The 21474-nt window shown below is 56.0% G+C and overlaps 1 protein-coding gene across 5 annotated transcripts; it reads right to left on the bottom strand.

Annotated features, from left to right (window-relative positions):
* Positions 1 to 1682: 1682 nt before the first annotated feature.
* On the bottom strand, positions 1683 to 20477 carry CELF5 (CUGBP Elav-like family member 5; the record flags this gene model as incomplete). 5 transcript variants are annotated; one of them, XM_080935397.1, is made up of 12 exons in its annotated part: positions 1683 to 1810; positions 2135 to 2278; positions 3615 to 3695; positions 4957 to 5019; positions 5832 to 5978; positions 6064 to 6205; positions 6844 to 6990; positions 8209 to 8288; positions 9557 to 9685; positions 10156 to 10207; positions 15195 to 15277; positions 20291 to 20477. In XM_080935397.1, 12 exons carry the CDS (start codon positions 20433 to 20435, stop codon positions 1683 to 1685), a joined length of 1341 nt encoding a protein of 446 aa, XP_080791523.1. The 5 variants fall into 5 exon arrangements, with proteins under 5 accessions (XP_080791523.1, XP_080791521.1, XP_080791524.1 ...); XM_080935395.1 differs by lacking the exons at positions 15195 to 15277; positions 20291 to 20477 and adding an exon at positions 11454 to 11471; XM_080935398.1 differs by lacking the exon at positions 1683 to 1810 and having other exon boundaries at positions 2131 to 2237.
* Between the last annotated feature and the right edge of the window lie 997 nt (positions 20478 to 21474).

The raw sequence follows: 21474 nt of genomic DNA, 5'->3' as shown, positions 1-21474 counted from the left end.
TCCAACTGGCCTCAGCTGGTCTGTCCTTGGTCCCTGCTGATTGGCCGGCTCAAAGCCACCTCCTCTAAGGATTTTGGCTGCTGTGGTTCATTCTCCAAAAATATATAGTCTATGGTGCGCGCATTTCTGCGCTCAGCTACAGGGAATAAGAAGTGTGTGGGGGGGGATCTTGGCTAAGGGGGATACTGGCTGACCTGGAAAGCCTATGAGTCAGGTGGGGTGTGTTCCCAAGTAGAGGGGCGGGTGGTGATTGGCAGTGTATGGGCCCCTCAGACCCGGGCTCAGATTCCTGTCCCCTGCCCCACGACACACCACCGAGCCTTCTGTACCTCAACTGGCTTTCAGTGGCTTCGGAATTTTGGGGGGGCCGTGAGTGGGGGACAGGTGGAGGAAGGGGATCACTGGAAGAGCTGGTGTCCAAACTTGGCTGTAATTTACATAAAAGTCCTGGAGTGGTTGGAAGCGGGAACCGCTCAACCCGGGGAGGATGGGGGAACACCGGGGAGTAGTGGAAGCGAGGGGAGTGGGGCACAGAACTCCCTGCCCCACTTTGTCCTGGCAAGAAAACCCCAGCGTTTTCAAAACAACAGTTCCTGACAGTCACCATTAGTTGGGGGCATTTGCTCCTGACATGGAACTTCTCTCTCCAGCCCAGAGCAGATGGTCCGAAGGATGCTGGGTTAAAAGTAAAAATATGGCGGCCGTCTGGTGGTTTCTACCTGATTGATGGGTTTCCTAATCGAAGCCAAAATAGATAAAGCCCAAAAGACCCAGATAACGAAGAAAAAACACCAAGGATTAAAGACTGCCGATCTCTACCAGGCCCTGGGCTGGGTGGTGAAAGAAAGGAAAACAAAAACCAAAGCAAACCCTAAGAGAAAGTATTCCTGGGTGGTCTGCAAACTGCTGCAGCCGTGCTGTCACCTCCACGACACTGTCACTGTGCAGTTGGTTCTACCTTTTAAATTCAGCTTAGTCTCAAAGAAAGTGCTGACAATGCTGAAGGGGAAATTGACTTTTGGGTTTTTTTTTGCTTGTTTGTTTGGGTATTTGGTTCTGTGTTGTTTGTTTTGTGAGATTGCAAGCGGCACTCTGGGTTTTGTTAACCCACTGAGCATGAAATTAAAAGACGGGACTCTCAGGGTCCACGGGAGCTGGTGGAGACAGAAGTGGGGGACCACAAGGCTATGACGTGTCCCCAATTCCTCTGCTTCAGTGCTGGGCCAAGCTTAACTGGGCATTCCAAGTTCAACTGCAGGGGCACAGATCTGGCCGCGTGCACACCCCTTCTCTGGATTAGGGCTTCTCAGCTGGGGGAACAGCTTTAGAGGATGGGATCGGAGCCCCGCCCATCTCACCCTGCACCCCAGGCCAAAGCCCCAAACCAGAAGTGAACTTCTATTAATCCTTTAAACCTTTCCCTGGGAAGGAAGTCCCCTGCATAGAACCTCCTAGCTTTCCCCACCCTAATCCCACTCTCTTTGCCACCCAAGCCACAGGTGATGGGGGAGGGTCTGAATACCCAGTTGGCCTCTTGGAGTGTCATTCCCGCCCCCAGGATTTGGAGAGTGAGCTTGGGATGGGAAGAGGGTTGAATGACACCAACCAGGGCTGGGCGGAGCACAGGGCCGCCTGGCGGCTCACCTGGGGCCAGACCCACAGCAGGGGGGCTGTGGGCGTGGTCAGTACGGGTGTCCTGGGTCTTTGGGTCTCTTCAGCTGCACCTTCAGCCTCTTCATACCAATCTGGAAGCCGTTCATGGCCTGGATGGCCGCCTGTGCGCTGGCCGGGTGGTCAAAGCTCACGAATCCTGAAAGAACAAAGTGACAGGAGCTGGTGAGGGTCCACGTTTCTTGTGGACAACACTGGTTTTGTATGGCTCTAGGGGTGGGGGGGCCTCACTCGCACCCCATCAATTTTGTTCAATTTTCCTTGTGTTGCAGGGGTCACAGCCTCACTTTCTTCTTACAACACTGATATGACAGTGAAGATTATCCCAGAAGCTTATACTTGCCAGTCAAGCTCTCTACCCTGACCACGCCCCAGACCCTCACTGGGAGATTCTCGGTGGGAGCTCCATCCCCTGGCCACACCCTGAGACCCTCAATGTGCATCTCTAAGTACGTCCACTCACCGAAACACTTGCTCTGGTTGGTAGCCCGATCCATAAACACCTTGGAGGAGATGATATTGCCGAAGGGGAGGAACATCTGGGTCAGCTCCGTGTCTCCAAACTCCTGGGGGAGGTGGTAGATAAACAGGTTACAGCCTTCGGGACCTGTAGGTGGGGGAGAGAAAGACATAAAGCCCCCAAGGAGAGGAGGCGGACCCCGCCTGAGTTGGGGTCCAGTCCTTATATCTGGCTGTGGATAGAGTGAGGAGCTTCTCTAGATACACAGAGGGAATGGCTGGGAGCAGGGTCGGGTCCTGTGAGCCTTGATCAGTCTCAAGTACCATGGTCTACCCAGCCACCAGCTCACCATGGAGCAAACCAGATGGTATTTTCATTCCCCTGGCCCCACAAGCCGGAACCTCCCCGAGAACTGTAAGCCCTTGGGTGATTCCCAAAGCGCCACATCCTCAGCTGCCAGCCTCCTCCTGATGCTATATGTGCTGGAGGAGAATGGGGTGACGTGATGGGCGCTGGGTGTGGCTCAGCAGTGATTCTGTGTGCCGGAGGCCAGGTTGGAGGCACACACCCCTCACTGCGGCACTCGGGAGGGCAAGGCAGGAGGATTGCTGTGTTTATGAGCCCAGTGTAAGCTGTACAGCCAAACCTTGTCTTTAAAAAGGGTGTGTGTGTGGGGGGGAAATGCCCAGAAAGGATCAAACTCAGGTTATCTTGCTTGGTGGTGGGCCTGGGAAGGACCTGCATGGCCAGCCTTCCCCGAGTGTCCACTGATGTCACCTGTAGTTAGTTTTCAGGTCCTGGCTGTCAATAGTCAGACAAGCATGTCCTGCTGGTGGCCTCAGGCACAAAGTGTTCAGGGGACACAGTGCAGACCAGTGTGGGACAATCCAGAGGCACTAACCATCCTCAAAGTCCAAGGGCTCAGCTGTGAACACAGTCCCTGCACCCTGGAGTGTGAGCCCCCATCACAGGTAAGGGTAGATGCCACAAGGGCGGCCTCAGGGTCCCCCTGGTCCACAGGTAAAAGTAGGTCCACAAGTAAAAGAGAAGGCCTGCACACCAGGAATTTCTCAATGACTCCATGTCAGATGGGGAAACTGAGGCAGGCCGTTAAGTACTCTCTGATGACTGTGCCCAGTTAGACGAGGATGTGAGTACCCCTGGGTCGCAGGACTCCGGACTCCTGCTTTCTCCCACATGCCCTCCACAGGCTTCGCTTTACTGCTTTACTGGGAAGGCCTCAGTTTACCCAAGATACCACCTCCTTGGACTCCGCACTTCTGTTTTCTCCCATATACCCTCCACAGGCTTGGCTTCACTGGGAAGGCCTCAGTTTACCCAAGATGCCTCCTCGCACAAACGCGCACCAAAAAGGGGGTTTCCTCGCTTGTCCATAGGGGGTCGGAACCTCAAGGGCAGCCGTTCCATGGAGGGGCGAGGTCAGCAGTGCAGGTGAGGATGGGGCTGGCAGGGGTCGCCTCACCTTCGCGCTGCTGCTGCAGGAGGTGCGGAGGCTGCGGAACGTTGTGTGCCACAGGCGCGATGGCAGTGGTGGGATACATGGCTGCGGAGAGCAGAGGCTGTGCTGAGCCAAGGACCAGAGCTGAGGTGGGGCGGGGTCAAGGCCATAGCCCCGCCCGGCTGGGTGGGGTCAAGGGGGTGGGGCCCGGCTGGGTGGGGTCAAGGGGGTGGGGCCCGGCTGGGTGGGGCGGGGCTATGGCGGTGCCTAGGGGTTGGGGCCCGGCTGGGACTTGCTGGACAGAGAGACTGGGACTAAGGAATGGGGTGGGGCCAGTACTAAGGGCAGGACCGAGGGGTGGCATAAGGGCTGAAGGATGGAGACAAGGGGCTCCCAAGGTTCAGGTGGATCGAAAGGCAGTGATGGAGCTGAGACCAGCAAGAAGGGCAAGGCTAAGACAGGTACCGGGTCTGAGGGCCAGGGTTAGGGCAGATCTTCCTCAGATGAAGGTAGAAAGATGGGGCATAGCTTGAGCGGAGGGCCATGGCTGAAGAGCAGGTAATGAGATGTGGGGTGCCCCAGACTTAAGGGACAGACTGTATGTTCCTTAGGGGGTCTCTGCCCTCCACCATGCCTTCGTCCTTCATGTGGTCCCCCAAAAGCTGTGGCCCTGGCCCTGCTCCTTGTGTCCTGACAGCTCGGTCACCACCCTTTTCTATCCCACCACCACTCTGGATATACCTTGTCCCCAGACCAGTTCCAACCATGTCTCTTGCCCTACCCAGTCCCCGCCCCACCCCTCAACCTTGCCCCTGCCCCACCTCTGGGCCACAGCCCTGCCTCTCTGGCCCTAGTCCCACCCTTTGCCCCTCAGCTCTGGCCTCACCCCACCCTCAACTCAAGGGAGCAGGCCCAGGGAAGGGTAGACTCATTTTTGGCCAAGAGGTGGGGTCAAAGCAGGGGACGGGGTTCTGAGTGAAGCTGAGGCATCCTGAGGGAAGGCTGTGACAGGCTGGGATGGGGAAGGGCAGAACTCCACAGGGAGGGCAGGGTGAGGCCGTGCCTAATGAATGAACTTAGTTAAGCAGGTCTCTGCCTTTGGGGTGTGTCAAGGGCTCGTGGGCAAGGCACTGGGTTGGCACCTATCTCAAGAGGTGGGGTCAGAGTCACAGTTAGGTGGGCCCAGCTACACAAGGTGCACAGAGGCAGCACTGGCTTTGGAGAAGGCCTTGAGGAACCTGGCAATGACATGTGGGGTGCCCCAGGCTTAAGGGACGGACTGTATGTTCCTTAGAGGTCTCATGGAGATGGGGCATGTGCAGAGGATGAGGCCCTGAGGCGAGTGGCAGGACAGGGCTGCCTCTACCTGTGTACTGCTGGACTCCGGAGAAGGCAGGATGGAGACTCTCTGCCACAGTGGGACTCTGAGCTGCAGAGCAAATGATGAACTAAGCAGTGACATCACAGCCATTCAGCCTCCTTCCTATCCACTCCCAGGCAAGCCAAGGCCAACCCCCAGGCAAGCCAAGGCCAACCCCCAGGCAGCCCAAGGCCAACCCCCAGGCAAGCCAAGGCCAACCCCCAGGCAAGCCAAGGCTAACCCCCAGGCAAGCCAAGGCTAACCCCCAGGCAAGCCAAGGCTAACCCCCAGGCAAGCCAAGGCACTGCATCTCTGATGTGGGTCAACTTGCTCAGAGACAAACACACCCATAGCTAACGCCAGCAGCCAAGTGACCCCGTGTGACCATCACCCCTCAGCATCCCAACCCTGCCCCACTCAGCCCCCAGGAAAACCCCTCACCAGAAAGTCATCTGCCACACCCCATCCCCTGAGTTATGGTCCCCCCTTCTGTCACTTCCTGGTTTGGGTCATTAGCACTCAAGGCTGGCAGCCCTGCCCACACTGCCCTGGTGTAAGGCCAGCCTGGGTCACACAGGGAAGTGAAGGCAAGCCTGTGACTGCGTGTGACCTCCATGTCTGACACTGCACACCATGCTTCCATCCAGCCTTTGATGTCTCCTGTCCCACTTTCCAGTTTAGAAACCAGTTAGAACTAGAATTTGAACCCAGAACCAACCCACTGAGTGTGTGGGTGTGACCCTTCCTGTGCCCACACCTGCCTCGCCACGCCTTGTCCTGCCACACACAGGGCATAAAACTGTGGGGACCTAGGTATGTCCCTCGGTCACCAGACCCACTTCAGACTCTGTCCTAGGCTCTGAAGCACTCTCCCAAATTACCTGGGTAGGGCACAAGGCCATTGGCATACATGGTCTCCAGGGCAGGGTGGCTCCCGGGAAAGGGCAGGACGCTTGGGAAGCCATTGGGAATGGGTGTCATCAGGCCAGGGACAGCGGCAGTACCTAGCAGTGGGGGTGAGTGTAGCCCTGAGGAGGGCGAGAGGGTCAGACACAGGGCCCTGGCATGGGAGGTTCACCACTTCTTCTGAGACCTCCCAGAAGCCACTCTCACCAGAGGCAGGAGCGATGGGTGTGGCAGGCAGACTGTTAAGGCTGACAGCGCCAATCTGTTGGATGTGGCAGGGAGGGAAGGCCACACCAGGGCCCAGGTAGCTGCCAGAGGTGGACAGCAGTGTTGTCTGCTGCTGCATGAGCTAGAGACAGAGATGGAGTGAGTGAGGCTGGGGGGACCTTGAGAGACAAGGTCAGTCAAGAAGTGGGGCTCAGCTCCAGGTCATCACTCGGTTTGGGATCAGGGTCCAGTAGGCATTAACATTTGGTTTCTGGAAAAAGGCTCAGTCTAGACTTAGGGCTCCATTAGAAACTGAGGTTCAGACTTAGACTAAGGTTCATTCTGGGATCAGGGATCAGTCAGCCTGAGATCCGAGGTCAGTGTAGGGTATAGCACAGGATCAAGGCCCAGCTTTGACTCAGAGCTAAGGTTAGAAACAGGGTTCAGTTTTTACATCCAGGCAGGGGTCCCGCCTGCTTAGGGAAGGAACTCAGCACTGTCAGGCATTTGAGCTGTGCTTAGGATCAGTGGATGCTCAGGACTGAGTCGGGAGCTGGAGTGATGTCAGCCTTGGGGGCGGAGCCAGAACTGGGCTGAAAGCAGACCTAGGAATGGTGGGATTTAGGCTCCAGCCATTAGGACCGTCAGGGTGCAGCTGGGCCAGGGATGGAGGGTTGCTGTGGTTAGGGCTGTGGTTAGGGCTGCCCGTCAAGATCTCGGCTGTCAGCCTGGGACCGCACTTCGGTTTGCATTCGTTGCCCACATGCCGGGGCCACTCACAGCCTGGGCGTAGGCACTGTACGGGCTGAAGGGCAGGGTGAGGGACGGCGTCAGGATGCCCAGCTGGCCAACCATCTGCTGCATACGCCGCAGTGTCCGCTCTTTGTCTGTGTCGGCGAACTTGACCACCAGGCTGGAGGAAGCTCCCTGTAAGGACGGTGTGGCATTGGGGTAGGACAGAGGCCAGGGCTCTAGTTCTCCCCATGGATGACAGTAGGGACGTGCTACGTCTGTCTCCACATCCAGGAGACCCAGGGCCACACAAGAAATGACAGGGCTTGTCATCCTGGGCCTGGCCACGTAGAGACTTGGGGTACCGTACTGGTGTCTCACATGTGGCTTCATGTCTGGGACAAAGGTTTGGGGAAGAGTCCTAGCTGAAGCCTCAAGGCAGGGGGAGAATCTAGAGGCCAGAGAAAGATGGGGAGGGACATGCAAGCACCCCTGGGACCTGTAAGGATGGCGTGTGACCAGTGAATGGAGCATGACACCCGTGTTCAGGGACTCAGTCAGGAGATGGGGCTCAGAGGAGGGTTAGGAAGCAGCATGGAATTAGCACTCAGTGAAGACGTAAGGCCTGGCTGGGATCCAGAGTCTAGCAGGATCAGGGCTCAGCCAGGTGCTTCCTGGGGATTGGGTTCAGATGCCCCCAGCCTAGCTTGCAAAACTACCTTGCAACCTCCCTGTTCCAGATGCACCCCCCCATAGACAGAGGCATCCCCCCCATAGACAGTCATGAGAAGGCTGGCCCTGGGGGTGACCTGGCCCAGCTCTGCTATGTTAGGGAGACACCTGCTGCTCTCAGGTTGGGGATGCCGTTTATCTGCAGTAATGTGGACTCCCGGGAGCCCTCCCTGGGGTAAGATGGCAGCCGCATGTGCACAATGCTATACTGAGGACCTTGGACACGTGTTCTCTACCTTTCCCGGGAAAAACGGGCCACCTGAGCCCTCGCTATCTCACAAACCTCTGCAGATGAGCTCCCATCCTGCAGGTGGGAGTCTCAGCTCAGGTGCCCCTCTAGGTTCTCAGTGTCCTTTCCCTTGCTCACTGGTGGCCCATCTGAACTAAAGGACCTCTGCAAATGGCCTGGCAGCCCCCTCACTCTGTGTGCCCACTGTGACTCCCAGCTGCCCTAGAACAGGGTCCATGGTCTCTGCACATCACCCACCGATGCCCCTGCTTCTCAGCCTGTGTAAGGCTAAGAACTGTACTTGTCCCAGGACAGCATCACTCACACCTCTGATCACAGCCTGGGCTGCACATCAGGCCTCCTGTCTGAAGCAGTGTATGACAGGAAGACACCAAGACCACCCTACTTCCCACACACCCTCAGTCCCCTGCCTCACCGTGGCTCTCACTCACCGGCATAGTCTGGCTACCATGCAAGGCATGGATGGCAGCCTGGGCCTCTGTGTGGGAAGAAAACTTCACGAAGGCACAGCCTGGGAGGGAAGGAAGGAACAGGTGAGGGACCAAAGGACACAGTGGGAACAAGAGAGAGAAGAAGCTCTTGATTGTTGAGTTCACACAGATATGGGCAGGACCAAGATGGCCTAAACAGATAGGACACACCAATATCTTCTAAAGTCAGAACTTAGATGTCAGCCATGAATTCAGCTAAATAGAAAGTTAGTTATCTATCCACCCACCCATCCACCCACCCATCTATCCATCCACCCACCCATCCATCCATCCATCGACCCATCCACCCACCCATCCACCCATCTATCCACCCATCCACCCACCCATCCACCCATCCATCAACTCATTCATCCACCCACCCACCCACCCATCCACCCATCCATCCATCCATCCATCCATCCATCCATCCATCCATCCACTCATCCACCCATCCATCCACTCATCCACCCATCCACCCATTTATCCACCCATCCATCCACCCACCCATCCACCATCCATCCATCCATCCATCCATCCATCCATCCATCCATCCATCCATCTGTCCATTCATGTGGTCAGCCAACAGGGAGTCAACTCAGCATCCAGGAACTGTGTTGAGAACCAAGTAACTACATATACTTTCAGAGGAGCCTGGTCCCCAAGAAGTTTCCACCAGAACAAGTAAGAAAAGGTTTGAACGGCCACCAGCCCTGACCTCCAGGGCACAGATGGTCAACTGGGATCTCTGGAATCATCTAAGCTGGCCAAATGGACAGACATACACATTTATGTGTTGTCCACCAAGGCAGACAGACACACCTCCAGCCAGAGCCATACAACATCGAGCCAGGACCGGTTAGCCTTTCAGTCATACAGATGGACAGACAGACAAAGAACTTGAGACATGGGGCGGCGAGGGGGGGGGGTGCTGAGAGGTTGAGGAATAGAAAGAACTCGAGCCATAGTCCGAGGGCCAATCTGCAGGGGACACAACAACCCCACTGAATAGACACTTAGGAGGAGCCAGGGCTAACTAACTGCTCTCCCATAGACCTGACCGCTCCTCAGCAACCATCCCTTCTCCTTTCCCTCTCCTTCCCCTCCCCACACCCAAATTTCACTAAAGGAATAGTGCACCCTCTCCTCCAACCACAAACACCCACCCCACCTACTCCACCCCTTCCCATTGGCCATGCCCACCTCCAGTCCCATCGCATCCCACTATTCCTGCAAGCTCTGCACCTGTGCCAAGCTCAACCCCACCCCCGCTGCCATTCCCTAAGTCCCGCCCCCATCGCCTGCCAGTCACCTTTGCTGCTTCCATCGGGTCCTCGCAGCACTGTGCACTCATCTATGACGCCAAAGGGCTGGAAGAGCCTGAGTACGTCTTCCTCCGACTGCTGCTTGTTGAGCATGCCCACGAACAGCTTCCGGTCCCCTGTGGGCGGAGCCCCGGCCCACGGCCCCGCTGAGCCCGCGCTGGTCCTGCAGACCCTCAGCCCTGGCCCGCGCTGCCCCAGGACCTTTGCTCAGGCCGCCCCGCTGCCCCGGTCGCCCAGGAATGAGAGCCAGGTTGCTAGGGAAACCATACTCAGATGGCTGTCACTGGCTGGGGTGAGGGAAGGAGAAATGGTGGCAGGAGATCGGGGACAGAAGCAGGAGACGGGGCAAGAGCGATGGGGGGGGGGTCCTGTCCTGTCCCGGTAGGCAGCAAGATGGAGAGTGACAGTGAATAGCAAGGCTGGCTTTACAGAACTCCTACACACACACAGGGTCCCAACAGCCTTGCCCACACCTCTCCCCACACCCTAAGTCTGTAGCCTTCAGGCACCCGCGAGGGAACTGGAAAGGTATGGGGTATCTGAAGTCTGGGGGAGCAGTCGGAGCCGGCCACGGGGAGGTTACTACTACCTCCACGGTTCTCACTGTCTGCCGGCTTCACCTGGATCGGCCGCGCCATCTGTGGAAAGGGGACATGGTCAGTTGGCAGAGGACAGAGCGGGGCGCAGGCACGGTCTCAGCTCTGCTCGCCAACCTTTGTCTCAGCACACACTCAGCCCCAGTGCAAGTGAGACTTGACCTGCAAACTCTTAGCTAGCTTTCAAAACCCAATGATAATTATCCCAACAGGACAAATTGTCTTTGAAAATGGCTCCATGGACCTGAGCCCTGTGTGCAAATGTCACCTTGGGACTTCTGTCTTCAAGAAGTCAGTCTATTCCTGACCCCTGCGTCTGGACTTGGTCAAGTGACTTCCTCCAGTATAGAACATAGAATTGAAGCCATAACTCTGAGCCTAGGGTGCTGGAGACCTAATTGCTCTCCAGACACTGGGCCCAGGCTAGCCCCTGGATGGCTCTCAGGAAGACTCATTGTGATGAAGCCTTAGCTAGCCCAGGGAACCACGAGCAAATGAAATGGTTGGGAGTGGTAGCTCCCCCATGTCACAATGGGGGGACACCCATAACAGACTGGAAAGGGGTGCATCTGGGAGGCTTTTATTTTCTCTTCCACTGGCCCTGGCTGGATCATCCTCCTGGCTGAGAGACTCACACAGCTGACTCCAGCCTCTGCCTCCCTCCAGACAGGAGCCTTAATGTCACCACATGGAAGAAATATCTGTCATGCTAGGGTGAAGGAAGGAAGGGACCAAGATTGCCCAGGAGCCGGGAACAGTGGCATCTCCAGCCCAGAGTCAGATCAGATTAGCCCCTCCACACACAGCCCTGTGACACCCTGGGCTCCTGCTTTGGATCCCTGGGCCAGAGAAGCTGCTCAACAAACAGGAACTTGTCTCATGTGAGCCCACCTGACAAGGACAGTTCCCGGACTGAGCCAGACGCCCCCAACCCCATCCCCCTCACACCTCAGCCTCTTCCCGCTCCGAGGGCCCCTTAATGTCCTCACCCAGCTATGAACAACCCTTCAAGTTCATTTTCCCTACACCCTCTCTATCCCCAAGCCCCACCCCTCCCCCAAGTCCTTCACAACCCTCTCTACAGCCGTCCCCTCACCCTTCTCCGCACCCTCCCTTCTCCTTCTGCTTCCTTTGGGCCCCTCCCCTTCCGGAATCCTTCTCCACCCGCCCCAACTAGGAGAGCCCCTCCCCTCCTCTGGGACCCTCTCAGGGACCCGCACTACCTGCCTTCTCCCCTCAGCCAGCCAAATCCCCCAAACCCACCCACCACACCTCATCCCCTCTGCACCTGGGTACCACACCACATCCCGGGGTGGGGGGAAGGCGATCTGAACCGAATAGTTCCGCTTCTGGGGTCAGGGCGCCCAGGAGGGGTGTGGGGGGAAGAGGCAGGGGAGGGGTCCCCCGATCTAGCCTCTCATTCCCCCTGCGGCCCCACCCACACGCCCCCGCCAGCCCTCCCCCCTTCTAGTTATCCTCTCTAGCACCTTGGGTAGATGAAGATGGGGTTTCCATGGCAACGCTGATTCACCCCGCGGAAGCTGGCAGTTGTTGCTACCATGGAAACCGCCTCTGTGGGGGCCCCCTCCGAGTTCAGATCTCGCCTCGCACAAAAGAGATTTAAATATAATCTTTCAGAAACTAGGAAGGGGGGAGGAGAAAGGGGAGGAGGAAGGATACCGGCTCTGTCACCATCACCCCATCACTGACCTCAGTCTCCCGCACTCCTGGGATTCCCCCCTCCAACCCACAATGACAGAGAAGGGGCCACGGAGCGCCCTCCCTGCCCACACCACGTGCCTCCGCCATGCATCCGCGCTGGGTCTCTCCATCTTCCTGCCCCCCAATCTGTCCCGCTCAGGTGCCCACCCTCTCTCCCGCTCCTTCTGCAGCTCCTATCTCCACCCCCTTTCTCTTCACATTCTTCGGACACCGACACTTCACATTTCCGGTTGTGTAAGATCTGAGGGGACCCCAGGGAGGACCCTTGCTAGTGTTGCAAAGTGATAACACCATGATCACGGTGGAGAAAACTCTTGGGCGGGTTTTGAAGCCGCAGTAGGAGTTCGGTGGGGGAGACCGCGTCTGGGACCCATTTCATCTCTGAGCTGGGATGGGAACATCTGAGGTGTGTGTTACAGATGAGGAAACCTCGGCCTGCCTATCGGGGCCTGCAGATTTCTCCTGCACTTGCTAAGTTTTCCATCGGAAGATTCCAGAACCAGGGAAGGCACCAGGCGTCCTCTCCCACCTGGACAGGGTGAACTCCTCACCCACCCTGCACCCGCCTTGGCTCCCTGGCTCATCAGCTGCTCTTTCAGCCTCTCGCTGCAGCAAAAGCCTCCAGCAAGAGCCTGCTCCCAGGATCCCTCCCTCCTACAGCTCTCTCTACCCCCTTTCTAAGCTCATGCCTTTAGAAGTGCTCCCAGGGGAGGATGGCTCCTCCACCCCCAGTCTTCTGACCCCTTGCCAATAGACACCAGAGGCTGAGATCCGACCAGAAACAGTATGGTGCCCTCAGCTTTGGACCGATGGATGGCTGAGCCCCTCCCTTGATCTGTAAAATAGTACATAGCTGGGGAAAAGCGCGGGAAGACTCTTAGTGGGGCAAAGGAAGGAAGAGGGATTCTGGGAGCGGGTGGCTGGCTTTCGAGTGTACGGCGTGTGTGCGTGGACACTGAAAGGCTGGTCCACCTCTGTCGCTCTCTACCTGGTTCTTTGAGGCCAAGTCTCTCTGATCCTGCACATTTTCATGGAGGTTATGGTCCTCACGTGCTAGACCCTTGCTCTCAGAGAGTAGATGCTTAGGTATGAGGACCTCAGGCAGATCTCCTTCTCTCTCTGAGCCTTGGTCTTCCTGTCTGCTGGGCGGAGGAGGCACGGCTGGGGAAACTGAGGCCTGGAGCTGTGATTGGACACCAACCCGTGGCTGGCACCAGAGTCAGGACTTACAAGATCTTCCCAGGACATGTCAATTTCTCAGCCCCTTGCTTCTGAGTCCCAGAATTAAGAGGACACTTCCATGGGATGTACGGGAGGAGGGGTCCTGAATGGGTGCTTCCAGGCCCCGCCCTGTTCTGGCTCCACCTGTGTTTCTAATAAAGTTTTCTCCACACAAGGCTGTGCCGGCCCAGCTCCCTCTTGCCTCAGGCTGGTTCAGTTCTTGTGTGGCCTTGGGGCTCATTGTATGATCTGTGGAGCCCTAAACGTGGAGTCTCCAAGTGTGGGGAGGAGCGACAAGGACCAACTGTGCCTATGGCAGCACTTGGAATGTTCTAGAATGGCGCAGAGCAGCCACGTTCTGGTCACTGAGCGCAGGACCGAGCCTGAGTTTCGGTTCATCCTAAGGTTCGTAAATGTGGGTTTGACATTGACACCTGATCTTGTTCTGGGAAAACTCAGGACTGTGACTGTCTGGTGTCAGTCATGACTCTCATCAGCCCCTAGCTGCTGACAACCCCCCTGCATGGAGGTGGAGGCAGGCGATTGTGTGTTCCAAGCTGGCTTGGGCTACACGTAACAGTCATCCTGCCAAGAATTCTGACAATGTAAGAGAACAGGACACACTGGCAGGACGGAAGGGACGCGTGTCCCTCGAGGCTGCTCTGTGTGCTCCAATCTAGTATTAATAGGGACTTCTGCCTTCTAATGTTTCTGTCAAACATTCTCAGTAACAGACATGAATGGCCTTACAGTTTTAAAAGTCAACGTTTTTCCAGAACATTCTCTGCCTCTTCCTGTTCTGTCCCCAGGTACTGTGAGCACACGGATGGGTCGTTCTCAGTGGGTACTGAGCTGAGTCCCTGACCTCCACCTACTCCATGCCAGGAGTCACTCATTGTGACAGCCACACTTGCCCAAAGCTGTCACTCACCTCTTAGGTTCCTTTCTCCGCTGGGTCCACTCCTACCTGATCTTCTTACCCTGCCTCCCATCTGTCCTCTGCATGCCTAGTGCTTACACCGCCAATGTGCCCGTGATCTTCCCGCCTGACCTCACACACTGTCCCCAGCCAATAGCAACCGATTGGTGACACCTCCTTCACCAGAAAAACCTCCCACATCCACACCGTTCCTGAGCACTATGAACCTGAGTTGGGAAAGGGGAACTTGGTGCCCTGTTTGGGGGAGAGGAGAAGCCAGGCAGAAAGGGTTAAGGGCAGAGATAAGGACAGAGGTGGGGACAAGCATGAAGGCAGGGGTAGAGGTGGGGTGGTGGCAGGAGAGGGGACAAGGGCAGGCACCATATCTCCATAGGAGCCTGGGGAGACAAGGCCAGCATTGGAACAGGGATGGATGGTATCCCCAGAGCCACACCAATGCCAGACAACGGCCTTGAACCCCAGAACTGTGAGCTAAACAGCTTTTATTTATAAAGTTTCCAGCCTTGGGTGTGTTATTAGAGTCCCGTCAAACACCAAATTCATCAATCTTGTTTCTGTTTTCTTCCAAAGCATGACCTCTTCTTCCCTTGCACCAGCCACATGCACCCTTTTCCTCACCCTGACTTCTCAAGTTCTTTCAGATATCAGAGACCAGAGTGGTCAAGTGACCATTTTAGTGTCACACAGCACAAAGTGGTTGGAGTAGGATGAAGCTGTTTTCTCTCTTTTATGTGTTAGTAAGAAATGTTCAAGTCTCTTGTATATGGCCAGAAAGTTCTACCCAGCCTTTCTCCTCCTGTCCCTGTCCCCTTTGTTCCCTCCTCCTGTCCTTCGTCCCATCCCGTCTTTCTGTCACCCCTTCTGCTCCAACCTCAACGTTCCCCCAATGCTGGGCTGCCCTACCCCAGGACCTTTGAACAGCTGCCTACCAGTGAGGCCCATTTCTGATCAGGCCAGTTTGTACTGTGTGCACCAGCACTTCTGTGATGCACAGAGCCTGGCGTATAGTAGGTGTACAGTAGGCACACAAAAGATGTTCACATTTGTGACCCTTTTATCCTATCCCCTCTGTGTCTGGGGGCACAGGGACACTGAGCCCAAGTCCCCCACAGCTGAGAGAGTACCCTCTGTCCCACCAACACTCACCCCTGGTAGGGTCTTCTGCTCGTGCAAGGCCGTCTGAGCTTTGATGGCAGAGTCCCGGGCACAGTATGTGAGGAAGGCACAACCTGGTGGGAGAAATGACGTTTGAGAAGATTGCCCCGACACCATGGACACAAGGACCCAAAGGTGGGCAGCCCAGGGGTGGGGGGTTAGATGGAGACTCCCACCGTGGTCCAGGGACACCATGGAGTTTTACTCAGCTATGAATAGGACTGAGGTTTTGACACCCCACAGTATGAACTCCAGGAGAGGGAATTCCCAGAACAGGAGAAACCAGACACAGGAGGTGAATTTGTGGGTGTCGAGGGCTGGAGGGGGGATGGACTGTTTGAGTGTAAGGGGGTCAGAACTTTGAGTTGGGAAGACAGTGGTGCACTTTTGCCATCTAAGCCCTGGGGAGGTGTAGACAGGAAACTCACTTGGGCTCGGGGGTGAGAGATGTGGGTGGAGACGGAAAGGCACACCCTCTGGTCTGTGCATGCATTTGCATGAGCACCAGAAGAATTACAATAGGGGTACCCTGTCACCTTCCCATCCCGTTCAGGATATGGACCACACCCCCAAGGTTGAAAAGTCAGATCAGATGTAGTTGGGTAAGAACCCACAACAGCAACCATGAAAATGTCACCAGTTGATGGAAGAATGATTGACACATGGGCTGTGCACTTGATGGGATATTAGTCAGCCATGAAAAGGAAAGCTGTGTGTCCCGCCGCAGAATGAACAGTCAGTCCAGTGTCAGGGTCCTAAGTTCAGCGTTGACAAATTCACACACAGAGGAGGAATGGTGGTGGGCAGAGAGTAAAGGGGACTGGTTTTTATCTTGGGATGATGAGGGCACAGTCTGGAGCTCCACGCTGGGCTGCTACCATAACAAAAGGGTTAGGGGGATATCACTCAGGCCTCAGGTGAGAGGTCTGTAGCCCTGGTTGTTGTAGAACTCACTCTGTACCAGGCTAGCCTGAACTCAGAGATCCGCCAGCCTCTGCTTCCCAAGTGCTGGAATTAAAGGCACAACACCACGCCCAGCTCTTTCTATATCTGAGATAGGTCCACCCTCCCTGACAATCACTCGCCGCCATTGGTCCCTGGGAGGTACAGGCAGCAGAAGGGGAGGGAGTTCGAGGTCCTCCTCCCCGATATGGAGTCCAGAAAAATCCAGAAAGAAGAGGACAGAGGGAGGATGGAGGAGGGAGGGCAGGGCAGAAGGTTCTCACAGAGAGCAAAGAGAGAATCGCCATCCCTCCTGCAGGTGCGAACTCCCCCGTCCCTGCCCCCACTCACACTACAGGTCCTGGGCGGACGGAAACCCAGGCAGGGGGAAGGAGCCGCTGTCCGCGGTGCTGAAGCGCGGCCGCCTCCCTGCTCTGGCGACCAGGGTCCGGACAGTTTCTGGCTGAACCTCAACACTGGGGTTGTCATCTCACTTAGAAAACTCATCCTTCATGTCTGGGCACCCTCTTTTAGACTTGAAGATAAACAGCGTGTTAAGAGGTTCCTGGGCACCGGGCACCCTTAAATCTGGGAACTTTGGAGAATGTGGAAAAAGTCCTGAGCCATGCAGACAAAAAAAAAAAAAAAAACCCTGAGGTTCACAGTGGCCCTGGTCATACAGCTAAAGGCTGCAACTCACCCCAATTCTCTTCCAAGTGCACGTGCGCTGGGGCTACCCAGCTTGGCTGAACGCCCCGGCCCCCACCACTTTTCTCATGCCTAGAGACAGACACTAAGAGCTGAGGGCATCCTGGAGACAAGTGGAAGGAGCCTGGAGTGACCGGCAACCAGGAACCTCGAAAGGCAGGGCACTGGGAAGCCATGGAGGGTGTTAGAGCCACAGAAGATATCCAGCAAGAAATCTGGACAAACGACCCCAAATTACCCACCTAGGCTGAGCTGCCACTATGCAATTGTTTCTGGGGTGTGGCTAGACCTCAACAGATACCCCCAACTGGTCAGGGTCCTAACAACACCAGCTGTTCTGAGTCCCCCCTCAGATGGAGCACTTAGAGAAGCCACCCACCAGGCACCAGGTGGTAAGCCACCTGAGGGTGCTGGGAAACAAACTCAGGTCTTTGAAAGGAACAGTATTCACACGAAACCTCTGAGCTACCTCTCCAGCCTCCCATCTTGTTTTGGAAATGGGCTCCTGGCCAGTTCTATAGACTTCAGCTGATGATCCTTGGCCACCTGAGAGCTGGGATCACAGACATCCACCAAGACACCCAGCTAGACTCTCACCTCATGGCAAGAACATTTTCCTGTGAGTCGTTCTGGCCCTGCCCTGTTATCAAACTAGACAAGATGGATGGCCTCCTGTCAAACCCCTGAGCCTACCCTCACCTCCAGTCCATCCTTCCTGAAGCAGTAACCAGTGGTACCCATGAGCACTAACATCATGACTCTCTACCCATGGTCCTGCCTGTGGCCACCCTCAGCTCCTTCCACACGTGCTTCTTCCTGTCCCAGGATCTTAGCACAGGCTGTGGTCAATCTGGAACATTATTCTTCAGATAAAGACAAATAAACACTGCCTTCCCCCAGCCTCAAAACCCTCAGAATCTGCATGAGACCACCTCAAGCACTCCAAGCTTTACCCAGAAAAATGCATGCTTACATCTTCATGAAGCAGTTTTACTGGGGTTATCACTTTCCATCCCCTGACCCATGCACCCCACCTGCCCATCCATCCACCCATCTATCCACCCACCCACCCACCCTCTACCATTCACTTTCCCAAGCACTTTCTGTGTAGCTTTGTGTCTAGTCCCTGCTGAGCTTCCCCAGAGCCTTGCATCTCTGGGCCTTTGCAATGGCTGTCCTCTGCCCCTGCCTGAGAACGCCTGAAGCCCAAGCATCAGAGCATAATCCGCTCTGTGCCCAGGCCCTGTGCCCATGAGTTCATTAAAGTCCCCTCTACCATGTGCCCTGTTTCTGTGGCTTCCTTCGAGATACGTGCTTCCAAGATCTTCTCAGAAGCAGCTAGAGAAACTGAGGCACAAAGCTTGATGCTCGCCCACTTGAAGCCATTATAGTGTCTCAAGCTATGGCCCAGGACAGCTGCTCTTTCCACACCTATGCGGTCCATGTGTCCCCAAGGCTGCTTGTCACTTCTAGGCTTCATGTCACTTCCTCTTGCAACCAGCAGCTGCTGCTGCTCCCATGGTAACAGCAGGCCAGGCCTGGCCCCCGCTGCACAGTCCCCCAGAGTGAGCAGCTCTAAAGCAAATGCCATCATTAACATGAAAATACATATAGTCTGCAGGGCTGGAGAGACCTCAAGGGTGACTTGTTTTCCCTTAGAAATGGGGACATAAGGACCCCCATGTCAGCCCCAGGTTTTTGGGTCCTGGCTGAGGGAGTCCCCTTCTCTGAATGGCTCCAGGGAGGGTCATAGAGTGTCTGTGTGCCCAATCTCCTCTGCTTCGTTCCCTGTCCCTTCTCTGTACCTCTTTGGTATTTGGGGATCTATTCAACCCTGGGACCCCACCTCTGCTGGGGTCTTGAAGATGTACCCCAGAAACAAAGCCAACGGAATATTGATAGGAGGTCCCAGGTTTATCAGCTCCATTTATTCTGTCTCCATTTGCCTGCAGCCCAGAAAGGGACAGCCACAGTCACATCGAAATAACCCAAAAACATCCACTTTTCTTGAGCCAGAATGTCCTGTAGCCCAGGCTAGCCTTCAACTTGCAATGTAGCCAAGGATGACCTTGAACTTTTGATCCTCCTGCCTCAGCATCACAAGTTTGGGGTGACAGTCAAGCACCAGAGTTCCTGCCTCCCCAATACAGACTTGTGTCAAGATCCTAAACCTGTCCTTTGCTGGCTCAGGGGATCCTCTCTTCCACACTTGGGTGGGGCCTGGGGGCTGTTGTTTCTCCAGTCCCCAGCATCACTGCCAACGAGACCCTTTGCTGCCCAAATTTTACCCCACAAGCAACATTCCTAAACACTAAGGCTCTCAGACCCCCACAATGTCCTCCATGTCCACACCAACCCTCACTGTCCCATCATAGGTCCCTCTGCCACTGTTTCCTGTCTGGAATTCCCAAAGGAGATGACTCCCTCCTCCCAGCACCCACCCCAGGCGCTAAGGCCCCTTCTGGGGTCCTGGTCTCAACGTTGGGTCCCCCAACACCTGTCAGGAGAGCTGGTCAAAGCCACTAGATTCAGACACCAGGGCTTGAGACGGAGCAAAGCATGTCTACCCTGTCCCCTCCAGATGCCTCCTTGGGAGGGAGAGCCTGGCTTTTTAGCCACCTGCCGGCGAGGCCAAAGCACCCAAGATCTGGGCTCTGTCCAGAGAACCGTATGTTCATTGTCTTGGCCTCAGCTCTGGCTCCGCCAGGTTCCACTTGAGCCCAGGGAGGGTGCAAGGGGTTAGGAAGATGGTACCACCCAGGAAGGGCTGCCCGGGTCCCCGTATCCCCTGGGCCCCAGCCTCATCCCCCTCCCTATGCCCGCAGGTCTTTGTAGTTACCGCTCAGCCCCGGGTCCTGGACATGTGTCCTGGTTGCATCCCGAGCTAGCCCGGCTTTGTGAGCACGATTCCCAATCCCGAGGTGGGAAGTTCCAAGCTGGGCCAGGAAGACCAAAAGCAACAAGGAGGGTGGTGGGGTCCCTGGCACTCTAGGCACAGGGTTGGAGTGGGGAGTCTGGAAATGGGAATGGGAGGGAGAGGGGGAAAGAGAGGAAGATGCCCGGGGAGAGGAGGGAGATGACAGAGAACTGGAGAGCGATGGAGGAGGAGGGAGTGGGGAAGAGGAAGGAAGAGGGGGCGGAGGACAGGAGGGGGCAGCTGGATCGCGAGCGGCACCCCCGGGGTGGAGGAGGGTGCAGGGGAAGGTGAGTGGGGGCTGGGATGCCGGGGTGCAGGAGGAAGGGTGTGGGGGAGGATCTAGAAGGCTCAGGTGTAAGGGAGGTGTGTAGGGGTTAGTCGGGTGCAGGTGTAGAAAGAGCGATACAGAAAGGACTCGGGGCTGCAGGAGGGTGCCCGGGTGTAAGGGCGGGTTCAGGGGTGCAGAAGGCGGGGTTCAGGGGTGCAGAGGCGGACGCGGGGTGCGGGGCGCGGTGCCCACCTTTGTGCACGCCGGTGTGCGGGTCCTTGAGCACTGTCAGCTCGTAGATGCGGCCGAATTGCTCAAACAGTGGCTTAAGGTCCTGTTCGTGCAAGTGGCGCGGGATCTGGCCCACGAAGAGCTTGATGGCGTCCAGGTCCTTCATGCCGTCGGGCCGCGCCCCGGGGCGCTCGGGCCCGCTGCCGCCCACCGGCCTGGCCCGGGCAGGAGCTGTGGTGCGGCCGCTTCGCTCAAGTCAGCGGCCCCGCCCGCGCACGACTGCGCCATAGCGCTCCTGGCGGCCGCCGCGAGTCCTGCAGGGAGCGGGCGGCGCTGGCGTTGAGAAACTGAGGCCTCGAGGCTCGCAGAGAATTGGGGACCCCAGGGAGAAACTGAGGCCCAGAGGTCCTGGAGCGGTGGGGGGGCTTCAGGCTAGACATGCCCATCAGAAAGACTGACAGGTCTCCCTGCTGTGGCTTTGGCATCCTTAGTGTGTCTGTCACCAACAATCATGAGATCTGCCTTGTAGCCAGCTGCGCTGAAGAGACTGAGGCAGAGGGATCGGAGTTCTGGAGCAGCCTAGGCTACATCGTAAGAGCCTGTGTCAAGAAAAAACCGGTCAGCAAGCAATGAATAGCTGCGGAAGGGAACTGTGGCTCTAAAACCAGGGAGGTGCTAATGAAAGCCAGCTCTGGACACAAAGGGCAGGACAGGGTCAGGGCGGTGACAGCGGACGAGGGCAGAAAAAGCAAAAGTCCACTTGAGGAGAGAAGCAGACATCCAGGCTGGCCCCTGCAAGCAGTCCTCGGGCCTCAGTTGCCTCCATCCTCAGACTGGGGTGACAGGCCTGTGTTACCATGCCCGACTCGTATTTTTATTTTAAATTGAAGTTCTTAGTACCACGGTTGCCTGTTTCAAAGATGCTGACCACACCTATGCTGTATGTAGTTAACATGAAGACATTTGCTTGATGAGGTGGCACAGGAACTCTCTCTGTGAGTTTGAAGCCAGCAGGGGTTACATATTGTATTCCAGGCCGGTTAGAGCTATGTCGAGACGTTGTCTCAAAACTAAATAGGTAATATTTTATGCATAGCATTTTTGTGTGTTCATTTTAATTATTGCAAAAAAATATTGTGTGTCGATGACTGAATGTGATACTTCCTTTTTTTCCAGAGGAGGAAAAGGCAAAAGGATTAGGAAAC

This window comes from Micromys minutus (genome assembly GCF_963924665.1).
Source record: "Micromys minutus genome assembly, chromosome: 22".
Classification (NCBI taxonomy): Eukaryota; Metazoa; Chordata; class Mammalia; order Rodentia; family Muridae; genus Micromys; species Micromys minutus.
This window is presented reverse-complemented; position numbering and strand designations above follow the sequence as displayed.